The sequence below is a fragment of the Bidens hawaiensis genome, unplaced genomic scaffold (genome assembly GCF_021521415.1).
Source record: "Bidens hawaiensis isolate Kalapana, Puna unplaced genomic scaffold, B.hawaiensis_p1.1 tig00064124_1, whole genome shotgun sequence".
Lineage (NCBI taxonomy): Eukaryota > Viridiplantae > Streptophyta > Magnoliopsida > Asterales > Asteraceae > Bidens > Bidens hawaiensis.
The window spans coordinates 11,761-24,986 of NW_027501473.1; the positions used below are offsets into that span (position 1 = coordinate 11,761).

Below are 13,226 nucleotides of genomic sequence, written 5' to 3' on the forward strand. Positions count from 1 at the left end.
GTGACATTAGGAAACCCGAGGGAAGAATCACCACGGAGAACCTTAAAACTAAACCCTTTTCAAAACCCCTTGCTTAAAGTCCAAAAGTTCACCTCACTTTATTAAACATTCGTGAGAAGAACATTGGACTAGGGGGACTTGAAGAGGTAGGTCCCAGCAGAGACCAGTTGGTCCCGCAAGACTCACCTTGAACAGGGACGTCTGCGCAAAGGCCATCTGCTCCCGCAGGACCCACCATGCTCATAGAATCTTACGCGCAGTACGCAAGCTGTACACGCAGGGAAAGCCTCCCAATGGTGAAGTACCCGGCCTGTTCCCGCAGTTGCGGATACAAGCCATCAGGGAAGGCTACCCGCAGACAGCAGGGCTACACGCACAAGACACTAGCTACTTCAGCAGTCACGTGAAGGCATGAGCAAGGCGGGAACAATCCCGCCCAAATGAGCCAGTCTGATTCTGAAAGATCTTTTGTACCATACCTACCAAGGTATGGATAGGACAGACGATCTGACCAGAACAGCCCATGAGCCAATCACAGGGTGACAGCTCACCGACAACAGTGCGAGGAGGAGCACCCTCTAGTACTGTTTGTCACTATTAGCCGCTGCCTACTCACCAACCCTTACTGTGGAGCATGCGCAGCCTACAGTTGGTGGAATAGTGTTACTGTTGGCCGTAACCTATTCACCAACCAGCATGGCCTGCGTACAATCCACAGTCAGTGGGACGTGCATAGTCTACAGTTGGTGGAATAGTGCAGCCGACTTTGTTACTGTTGGCCGTAACCTACCCACCAACCAGTATGGCCTGTGCGTAATCCACTGTTGGTTGAACAGGAATACTATTCAGCCGGCTGTACCTTCTAGAAAACCTACCTTCGGCTATAAATACTCCAACATCTTGGAATGGTAAGATCATCTGCTATCCAGTTATCTAGCAATCTCTTAATATACACTTATATTCAGAGCAACCTAGTCTGATTCTCACGCCGGAGGGTGGTCACAAGGAGGAACCCCCCCCCTTCTCAGTGACGAGCTTACGGTGTTTGTTTTGCAGGTCTCCTGAAGAACAGCCTTCTCAGCTAGACCTCATTCGTGGGAAACATTACTTAACCCCCAGATTATCTATAATCTGTACCGGGTCACTTAGTGTTTCTTCACTCTCTGACAACATAAAACTGATTTCCCAACCCGCCTACAGTTCCCGAGTTATGGTAGAGCTATTAACCGAGTACTATTTGCCAACTCCCCCCCCCCCCACCCAAAAAAAAAGCATGTGTATATAATAAATAGCTATTTTTATGATTATACCTTAACTAATGAAACACCGTTTCAGCACATGGACAAACATTAAGGTGCTGTTTGTTTTTTAAGATAAAAATTGTCTGCAATCTGATTTTATCTGATTTAATGTCTGCAACTGAAGATGTGGTCTGAAGGTCTGCAATCTGAAAATATAATATTGTTTGTTTTATAAACTGGATATTGTCTGCATAAGCTGAAAATTAGTTACCTATCATATATATTAAAGTAGATAAAAGTCATTTAACGTTTGTAGACTGCTAAATAATTGGTAGTGGTGTATGAACTAAGGAAGTGAGTGGTGGTAGACGATTGTGGTAGGCGGTGAACAGTGGGTGGTGGTGATGGACGGTCATGGTGGTGGGCTGTGGACCGTGATGGTGGCCGACAATGAGTGGTGGTGGTGATGAACGGTGCTGGTGGGTGGTGGACTATGGTCATGGTGGTGGTGGATGGTGGTGGTTGTGGCCGACGGGGGTGGTGGTGGTGGTGGTGGTGGTGGGTGGTTGACGGTGGTGGTCGAAGGTGGGTGGTGGTGGCGGCGGATGGTGGATGGTGGTGGTGGTGGACGGTGGTGGCGGGTGGTGGTGGCTGCGGACGGTGGTGGTGGGTGGTGGTGGCGGGGGACGGTGAGTGGTGGTAGTGTTGGACATTGGGTGTTGGTACTTGGTATGATGTTAAGAAGTATGAAGATGTGTGAAGATGGTGAAAATAGCTTATTTTTTAATACCATAAAAACAATTTTCAGATTTTTTTTTTAAAACAAACAGTTTTTAAAAGTTTATGTCTGCGCGCCCACAAACATAGGCTCCTTACAGATCTTATAAACAAAAACAAACACAACCTAAGAGAATCATAAATCTATTAATTAACAAAATGACGACTAAGTGACATATACAACAACTTTTTATGACGTCCATTTGTGAAATTAATATAGCAAATATAACGGAAATGCACATGATTTTTTTAAGTAAAGACAGAAACCAGGTACAAATGAAAGATACAAAGAGCGATGTGGATATAACACAATAAAGATAACCAATGGGAGAAGCCCACGTGTATATGCTACATAAATATTGAACCATTGTGTCACATTAAAATGAAACACCACTAGGTGTGTATATTTTGTCCTGACCATATAGACATATAGTCCTAAAGGTACGGTCATTACAACCAATATATCTTGTTGAATTCTTTTTCAGTGAGATGAAATAAAGGACATGATTTTTATTCACATGCTACAAAAATCACATTTTCAATATCTTGTTCACCCAAATTAAGGTATCTTATTTTCAACATATAGTTAAAACCCTATTAAAACGCTAGTTGATAAACTAACAATATAATTCAAACCAAACTAAACTAGAACCCCATTTTCCTCGCTTATCGGCTTATGACTTACCATTTTGATGGAGAATAGTGTAACAAAAATCATTGAAACCTATGCGCATCCTCATAGCTACTCATGTTTTTGAGTTCTGAGACTTACGGTAACACCACATACATCATTCACTCGTATTTTTTTTAACATTTACATCTTGTGTCTTTAAGTTGCATAGGAAATTATTAAGGTTAATTTAACTATTTTCAAATTCACATTCATACTGAATAATGAATTATAGTCTTACTAATCTATTAAATCAATACAATTTTGCCACATGTCCTTCTACTAGGGAGTCCATATAGGCATCCATGTCATCTCATTTCCATTCTAAGACTCTCTAATATGATGTTATGTGTCATCTCACACACTATTTAAACATTATAATTTTCCACCATCATTTTAATCATTTTAATTTCTCTCTCTCTCTCTCTCTCTCTCGGCTTAATTACTAACTCCACCATCTTTTATATTACGGTAATGTAGATCGAGATTAATCGTTTTCCGGTAATGGCCAACAATGTTATTTGATTTTCCGGCAAGGTAATATCTTTTTCCAGTAAGGTTTTCCGATATGGTTTTATATTTATTTTAATTGTTATATGATTTTGTAATAATCTCTTTAGGTTGTCTATCAAAATCCAAGATTGAATTGATATTTTGAAGTTATTACGGTTTTCCGGTAAGATTTTTGTTTTCCGTTTTTGTTTGTATTTAATCTCTTTCTCTCTAACTCCACCATCCACCATCTTCTATATTCAGGTAATGTAAATCGAGATTAATCGTTTTCTGGTAAGGTTATATATTATACTTTAATGCCCAACAATGTTATATGATTTTCCGGCAATGTTATATCTTTTTCTGACAACATCATATTTACTTCCGGTTATTGTAGATCTAACATTTTTATCTTTATTTTCATTGTTAACTGATTTTTTTTAAATCAGTTTAGGTTCTAAATCAAAAACGGTGATTAACCTGATATTTCTACGTTTTTACGTTTTTCTGGTAAGTTTTTCGGTTCATGTGTTATACCTATAACAATTGTTGTTTTATATTTATTTGAAGTTTTATATTTTTCCTGTATTTTTCTTTTACATGTTGTTCTTCTAGGTTCTAAATAAAAAGTTTCATCCATGGACATTATCATTATTCTTTTTCCGGTAAGGCCAACAATAAATTGTAAATCAGTGGTTTAACATTCCATAACATGTAGCATTACCGCGATTACTTTTTTTATTTCTAAAACGATTACAATTTCGAATTTTAAATTCCAAATTTAAGTTAAATTTGAAATTTGTAAATGGTAAGTCAATATTCCAAAACTTCTAAACTTACCATCATTACAATTTATTATTTTCTAAAACGATTTGATTTAAAAAGTTTAAATTTCCAAATTAAAATTAAAGTTGATTTTTTTATTTAATTGTTGGTCAAACGTTTAAGTTGGTAAGTTAAACGATTTGATTTAAAAATTTTAAATTTCCAAACGTTTGATTTAAAAAGTTTAAATTTCCAAATTTAAATTAAAGTTGATTTTTTTATTTAATTGCTGGTCAAACGTTTAAGTTGGTAAGTTAAACGATTTGATTTAAAAAGTTTAAATTTTCAAACGATTTGATTTAAAAAGTTTAAATTTCCAAATTTAAATTAAGGTTGCTTTTTTTATTTAATTGCTGGTCAAACGTTTAAGTTGGTAAGTTAAACGATTTGATTAAAAATTTAAATTTCCAAATCTAAATTAAAGTTGATTGTTTTATTTAATTGCTGGTCAAACGTTTAAGTTAGTCAAACATTTTTAAATTGTCTGGTCAAACATTAAAGTTCAATTTAACTTTAAGTTGAACTTTTTAAATGGCTGATTAAACACACATTCATAATGTCTAAAATTACCATCATTAAAATTTATTATTTATAAACGATATAATTTAAAATTTATAAATTTCCAAATTTAAATTAAATTTGAATTTTATGAATTACTAGGTAAATATTTCATAACAATTAAAATTTATTATTTGTAAAACGAATATTAATATTTAATTTTCTCATTTCAGGTTATGTTCTCAACTTGATATAGCTAATTTCATGGGTTGAAGATTTGTTGATAAGATTTCTTATTTTTTTGTTTAATATTGATGTATATTTTTGTTATTATTCATGTATTTATGTATTTTTTTCACAATTCATGTAATTTAGTTGATTTTTATATAATCAATCATATATAGTTGTTGGTTTTGTCCATTTAATATATTTTAATAACAACCGATGTATTAAAAAAAATATTTTTGTATCTTATATTTATCTATTTATTAATGATAATCTCTATAATTTATAATAATTATTATTATTTTAGTAATTTTGTTATTATTAATTTATTACCTTTTCTAATTAGTTGTTACATCTTATTTTGACAGAAATAATAACATTTACTCCTTACCATTTTAATATTTCAATATATTTGACTTAAAACATTATTATTTTATTATATTGTAAGATACATTATATTTTTTAACATTTACACATTTCCATCTTTTTTGTTTGACCAATGTATATGAGGCATAAATGTCACAATCAATGCTAATGGGTGTCATAATTTGGTTATGAAAACTGTAACAATTAATGCAGTATAAAAATTCGAAATATTATTTGAATTTGAATTGTAAAAAAATATATTACAGTTGGTTATGGAAAATTTTTGTTTTCATTGTTAATATTTATTGTTTATTAGTTTTCAATCTCCACAATTTTCCTATCTTATATGTTTGACCAATTTATAATTATACATAAATATCACAATTAATGATAATGGGTTTTTAACAAAATTGAATGCATATTTCTTTGATTGTAATAAAATAATATTAATTGTGGATCGACTAAAAAAGTAATAATTTCAAGATTACATTATGCCATGATTTTTGTAATATTTTTTGTATTTAGGATCTTTGACTATAACAAATTTCGTTTAATAATTTTGGTAAACAGATTTACAACTTAAATAACAATTTATTATATTCTAATTTAATCAAATCATATAATAAAGTTTAAAGTCATTATTTATAATTATTACTTTTTATGAGTATTCAAATTAATAATTCGAAATTCAAATAAATTAGTTGAGTATAATTTATTTATTTATTTTTTGAATTGACTATAATGTGGGTCGGTGTTTTCTAAAATTTTTAAAGTTAATAACTTTCTTTAATATTGTTGACCGACCATTTAATAAATTCTAATTTAATTCATTTTCCTAATATATACTCAACATAAAATGTCAATATCTTAAATACGTGTTTATCACATTTTCTGTTTGTACGGGATATTCATATACGTTCGTTAGTAATGTCTTTAATAATATTCTCATTTAAATATAGCAATTAATTTCCACGTTTTTAATATATTTTTTTTATTAAAATACATGTATATATGGTATATATATATTTTTGTATCATATTTTTCCACCTTTAAATATTTTCAAAGTCAACATAAATTTTTTTAATCTTTCCAAAGTTATTTGAAAATTCATTTATTGTAAATCGTTTTTATGTTTTGCAAGTTTAACAAAATATCAATGTCTTGTAAATCGTTTTTATGTTTTGCAAGTTTAACAAAATATTAATGTAATTGATTTAAAAGTTTGTTGCAAGATTGGTCAAAACTCAAAAAAAATTCATAATTTTTTGAAGTTGACTAATTCCAATTTTTTTATATTTTGTAACTATTTTAAAAATATTTCAAAACGGGTTGTTTTAAATGAGTATCAAATTTGTTTTATATAAAGTTACGGCCAAAAAAGATTTTTATTGATATATCTTTTTTGCTTAATGGTTTAAGTTAGAAAGATGTTTTATGTTGCCGTTTTACTTTGTTTGTTGTTGTATGTTATTTTGTTTTAATAAAAACAACTTTATTAATGTTCAAATGTTACTCATTATTAAATATATTTAATATTGATGCTAATGTTTTATTATATTTTCAGGTGGTGAAGTAAAATGAGTTTGTTTTGGTAGAATGTTTAAAGAAGTTGATGGTGGTTTAATATGAAAGTACATGTTTATGTCTTTTGTTGATGTTTTTTGGTTGTTCGATGTGCATTAACTTATTGTAACTTTTAACTTTTAAGATCTAGACAATGTAAATGGTTAACGTTTTGGTCCGAAAGTTTGAAGAAGTATTGTGTTGCTTGAATTTGTCGTTTAAATTTATTATGTTTGTTTTGTTCAAATTAACTTCCTGTAATTTGAAAGTTTTAATATTAAGACAATGTAAATCTATTACTTTTTGGTTGGTATGGTGATGTGTTTAGTGACAATGTAAATTTATTAAGTTTTAATAGTTAAATAATAATTGATGTTTAAGTTGATTATGTTTAGTGACAATTTATTCAACCCGCGTGTCACGCGGGTATATACCCTAGTTATATACTATGCTAATACATTTTGTTACCTATAATCAATAAAGACTCAATCCTTTCAAAGAAATTAATAAACTCTAAAATTAACTGGGATCAAAAGTTTGAAACCAATGAACAATTTATATCCATATACACGAAAACCAATGACTTGTCTACCCATCACCCAATTTAAAAAATCAAGATTACAGACACATCGGAAAAAAAAAACAACAAAGAAACTTATGTCTTCAACTATAAACATGAGGTGGCCAAGTTTTAATAAGAACATAAATAAAGATCATAAGAAAATGAAACTGATGATTTTATTAGAGTTTTGATTAATGTTTTAAAAACTAGTACGTACCGGCCGGTTGAACCGGTTATGTCAGATTTTTGTAAGGCAATCGATATTTAGAGCCCGACATTTTTGGACGGTTTGCTAGAACATTGTACCGCCGATTTTTTTAAAATACCGGTTTAAACCGGTAAATCGGTTTTAAATCCAAAAGATTTTTGATATTTTTTACGACCGTTTTTGTATTTTTTTTTTTTAAAATGACTTTTAACATAGCGAATAAAATTGAAACGAGTAAACACGATAAACAACGATTCATTAATCAACCAATTTTGTATCATGCAAATCTAATGTTGGTTTATTTACATCTTTTGTAAGTTACTACTTTCGCATACAAAGTACAAAGTTTCTATTTGACTCGACCATTGTTCATATGTAATATTTGGTTCGAGTGTGATGTTTATTAATGTACTCTTGGGTTATTTTTAAGTGAAATTGTATTTATATAAAACTACATGGTTAACTATTCAACTCGGTTGAACCTCTCAGCACATTCGGGTTCAAATATAGAAAAAAAAAATTAGTTATGTCACAAAAATCAGCCAACTATTAAAATAGAATTATCAAATCAGCATTTTCTATACAAATATAAATGAACACACTTGATAGAACACCAATGATAAAAATGCCCCAAAATTTAGCCAAATGTTTTTTGATACACATAATTATGATATATAGGCACTTAACTTTTATTTCAATAACTTTATTTATTAAAACAATATAAAGCACATCTGGTGTGTTTTAATGAGTAAAACAAGTTTTCATTCTATTAACATCGAAAGACGCCAACTTCAAAACAAGCGTGTATAACAATATTCATGTCTGTTACTCCAGAAGCCGTTTGCTTTTGCACCAAACAATCGCGATAATATATAGGAAAATACTGCCAGTAGTACCGCCACCGACAGTCCATAAAAACTTACGCATACCAACTTCCTTAAGTTCATCGGTCTCATCATTAAACAGCTCAATAGTAATGTTCATACCGAACACTCCAGCAACCACCACGAAAGCACTCACCACTAGAGTCGCAGTAGTCAACATTACACCCATTTGCAGCAGATGATTCTGTTTGTCATCCAACATTATGTTGATGTAATCTTCCGTGTCATCCACGTACTCCCTTAGCTGCAGACGTGCGTACACGCAGTTTAGTTCACTAATCATAAAATAAAATACTAATATCTAAACGCTGCGCACGTACTGTGGATAGTTTGTTCAGAGTACCATCAATCTGAACAAAGTAAGCCTCCAAGAGCATTTCGAGTTCTTCAATATCGAGGTGCTTGCTATTACCACTCCGTGTCGTACTCGTGCGGGTCCCACGGCTCTCTCTCCCGAGCGTGTTAGCTCGGAAAAGACGTTCGGATTGACTATCTATTTCACGTTCGTTTAAGTTTGTATTCACATTTCCATCCACTAAACCATCACTGTGAAGTTAAGTATATTAACTACGACAATAATTTGCTAGCGATTAAATTATGGTAAATCACGAAGATAGACATGTTGACCCAACTTTTACCAAAATAAACATTTGACTTTTAACCTTTTAAAAGATAAACATATCAAAAGCAACCATAGTTATTAAATGCGACGGGCGCACACACGGCGAACATGCTTGTCCTAGGCGGTAGGCGCTAGGCGCAAAAAAGACGTGGCCAAAGACAAAAAAAGCGCACTTAAATCAAAAAATTCACAAACAAAATTTATAATGGCAAACAATACTTTAATCAAAACAAAACTGAATTTTACAAACCTCATAATGGAATACAAAAATTATAACAAAACTGAAATTTAATATTTTACACATAACCTCATAATCGGAAAAAAAAAAGAATATTAATAAGGTCATAATCTAAAACAAAAACTGAATTTGAATAATCTAATAATCTAAAACAAAACGTAAAACAAAACTGAATATTAATAATCTAATAATCTAAAACAAAAAATTAAAACAAAACTGAATATTAATAATCTAATAATCTAAAACAAAAATTAAAACAAAACTGAATATAAGAAGCTCATAACGTAAAACAAAAATTTTAACAAAACAGAATATTAACAACCTTATAATCTAAAACAAAGCCCCATTTCCCGATTTTAATCATTTTTCCTTTCCGGCGAAATACCATATAATCTAAAACAAAAAAACAAAAACAAAAAAAATGCTAACCTGTGTTTTCGTACTCTTTTGGTCGGCTGTGATTTAAAGGTTTAATGAGTTCAAAGAAATTATAAAGATAGAGTTTACCTGTTAATTTTGTTTATCCCAAAAATATTTGGTAAGTTGTTATAATATTTATCACAGAAAATCAAACTAAATAAAAAAAATAAAAATAATATATACTTGCTGCTTTTATTCCTGATTTATCAACCTGAGTCAACGTAGTTGGTCTGAAGTCGCCTCGCCCAGAAAAGTCGCCTAGGCGCAGGGGCGCAGCGCCTTTAATTACTATGAAAGCAACCAATGATAACATGCCGCATAAGCGAAGCCGGAAAGACTGGGATTTATCCAACACAAAAATCTTTGAAAAGCACAATGGGGTACACAAAATAAATCAATAATAATAGCAACACACGTGTAAAGCACCAACTGAATTTTAGCCAGCTCTGAAAAGCGTCGGCTGACGGCTAAGATTTAGTTGGCGCTTTCCTGAGGCGGCTAAGATTCAGTGTGTGCTTTACACGTTTATCGATTTGACTGGTTTGTTTTGTAGACCCAATGTACTATTCAAGGATTATTGTGCCAAACTAAATTCCAGTCTTCTTAGCCGGATCCGGTTATGTGGCATTATTATACGTTGCTTTGCCTATGTTTATTTTCTAAAAGGTTAAAAACCAATGACTAATTTAGTAAAAATAGATGCCAATGACTCAACATGTCTATTTTCTTGATTTTCCCTTATAATTATAGTAATTGCACAAGAAAATAATTAAAGTATTGAACAGAGCCCAAACCTGTCATCAATTTCTGCTTGAAGAACCTCTTCGTTCATGTCATCTTCCTCGTTGACAAACGAGGATGAAGATGAAGAATTGTCAAGCTGTTGCTCCAGCTTGTCAGTTAGATACATTTCAGCCATATCTCCATCATCATCTAGCAACTGCTCTAATTCGTCCCTAACCTGAATCAACATGAATCCATCAAAAACAGGTTCCAAAAACAAAATAAAAACTTGTTCTAAACCAACAAACCTTTTGAACACGTCCTGTAATAGCAACCAACCGACTTTTGATTTGACGGACACGTTCCAAATTGAGAGTACTGATCTTTGACGTCAATTTATCAAGAGCCGGATGTGCTTCTTGCTCCAAAGTCCTCGCCTAGTTTAGAATATTAAGCAAACAAAAATAGAGATTATTTATAACGAACACAAAACTACCCATAAGACGATATAATAAAACTTCTCTCACCTCATTATCCAAAGAACTGCAGGCAGCCTCTAGACACGCCTCGAGTGCAATAAATTCAAATGGAAGAAGCTTCGGTCCATCCCGCTTATCAAAAGAATGTTTTCCATCCGTTTTAACCTCCTTACCACTCTCGGGGGTGCTGATGCTCGCGGGTGCTCTTGGAGGGCTAACTTCTCTTGACCTCGGTTCACCCAAGTCATACAAATGGGTCCAGTCAGTATCCGCACCCGCAGTTTCCTTCTAATAAGTTACAAGAACATCAATATTAGCAAATAATCTGTCCATATAAACTTAATGAAAACCAAGTAAGGTATAGTGTATTTCTAATCAATTACACACGAGTACAATAAAGATAACCTAATCAAATCATATCAACTAATTACCGTAAACCATAAACTTAACTTATATATCAATACTGTATCATAATACATTTGAGGGTGATATTGTCTTTTTACATTAAGTTTTAAGAGTTCATGGGGGCAAAATTGTCTTTTTATGAATTTAACTACCTTAATTATCTTCTTTTACCCATACATGTCAATTGTGTAGTTAAACATAATAGAAGGTAACTGAATAACTATAAATACCATATATTAGTTAAGACTACAACCTTAAGTTTGTAATTCTTAAATTAATAACGAAATTCCATTAGAATTTTAATTTTGTAAACAATAAACTTGCTTTTTAACTAAAATCGCAAAATCATTTTTGTTTTATAAACTTTTCATATACTTTCAAACCGACATGATACTTTACAAGTGTTTGTGTTAATGTGTTGTGTTCCCTGCAGCATCCGACACCCCTCTAGTACTTCTATTCAATAAAGCGTTGAATCACGTGTTTTAATATTCACAAAGATTGAAGTTCAAAATATGGTCATCATTTAGACAACAAAGTATTCAATTCTGCAATTCTTAATTCCTATGATTTCAAATTCTAGGGGTGAACAATAACCGGACCGAATTAACTGAAATTAATCGAACCGAACCATTCATATTTTCTAGCTTTTATACCTCCATCTCATGTACTTATACCACCATTTCATGTTCTTATACCTTCATTTCATATATTTATACATCCATTTAATGTATTTATGCATTCATTCCTGTCTTTCTAAGCAAAAATTTGACCCAAGTTTGCTTTTGGTTATTAACCGAACCGAACCGTACACACCCCTACAAAATTCTAAGTTAAATTGCTTGCAAACAACATAATAATAATAAACCCAAAACTAAATATTCACAAAGATTTAAGTTCAAAATAGGGCATCATTTAGTCTAACAAATTATGCAATTCTTAATACCTATGATTTCAAAATTCCAGGGGTGAACAATAACCGAACCGTTAACCGAAACCGACGAAACCTAAAAATGAACCAAAATTAATCGAACCGAACCATTCATATTTTTATATTTTCTAGCTTTTATACCTCCATTTCATGTACTTATACCTTCATTTCATATATTTATACTGTCATTTAATGTATTTATATCTTTATTTCATGCAATCATGCATTCATGCCATGTATTTCTAAGCAAAAATATAGCCCAATTTTGATTTTGGTTATTAACCGAACCGTTACCATACACACCCCTACAAAATTCTAATTTAAATTGCTTGCAAACAACAACAACAACAACAACATAATAATAATAATAATAATAATAACAACAACAACAACAACCTGAGAAGTAGCTTGATGATGACGCAAAATCCTTCGTTGAAGCTCATCAACAAAGGGAGCAACAGACGGGTCTTTCGAATTCAGCAACAGAACCTCTTGACCCGTAATGATAGCCTTAATATGTTCAAGATTAATAACAATAGCCCGTTCTCTACCCAGAACAGTAGACGGGTACGACAGAATCGGGTCAAGGATCCGGAGATCACGGGCAGGTAGACCCGTACGGCGCATGATGGCGTGTTTACCGGCCTCGATGATCTGGGCGTGGCCGGTGGAGTCGAGCAGGAGCCATGGCCGGACCCCGGTGGCCTTTTTACGGAGGCCGGGTCCGGTGAGTTGTGCGACGGCGGTTGGGATGGTGTCGAAGAGGGTGGTGTCGGGTTCCGGTGTGGTGGCGAAGGCCACGGCGGATGGAGGTGGAGTGAGTCGCATGACTGGGTTTGGACTAGGGGTGTGACCGAATCATGGTGATTGATTATTATTGATTGGGGGGATAATAATAATAATAATAATAATAATAATAATAATAATAATAATAATAATGATATATGTAGATAAGGTTAAAATAATAATAATAATAATAATAATGATATATGTAGATAAGGTTAAAATAATAATAATGGTGTTTTACAATGGTAAAAGAATAGGAGATGTTACATGTAACATGTGTTGTAAAAATTGCAAGTCGTTAGTCGGGTGAT

General features: G+C 32.3%; 1 protein-coding gene across 2 annotated transcripts; it reads right to left on the bottom strand.

Annotated features, from left to right (window-relative positions):
• Window positions 1–8,059: 8,059 nt before the first annotated feature.
• Window positions 8,060–13,011, bottom strand: LOC143604179 (magnesium transporter MRS2-3-like). Of its 2 annotated transcripts, XM_077080740.1 has the most exons (7): window positions 12,926–13,011; window positions 12,526–12,895; window positions 10,842–11,081; window positions 10,623–10,751; window positions 10,386–10,552; window positions 8,632–8,857; window positions 8,060–8,555 (listed from the first exon to the last, which is right to left on the bottom strand). In XM_077080740.1, the coding sequence occupies exons 1-7, from the start codon at window positions 12,955–12,957 to the stop codon at window positions 8,253–8,255; spliced, it is 1,467 nt and encodes a 488-aa protein (XP_076936855.1). In that variant the 5' UTR covers window positions 12,958–13,011; the 3' UTR covers window positions 8,060–8,252. The 2 variants fall into 2 exon arrangements, with proteins under 2 accessions (XP_076936855.1, XP_076936854.1); XM_077080739.1 differs by having other exon boundaries at window positions 12,526–12,957.
• Window positions 13,012–13,226: the final 215 nt, after the last annotated feature.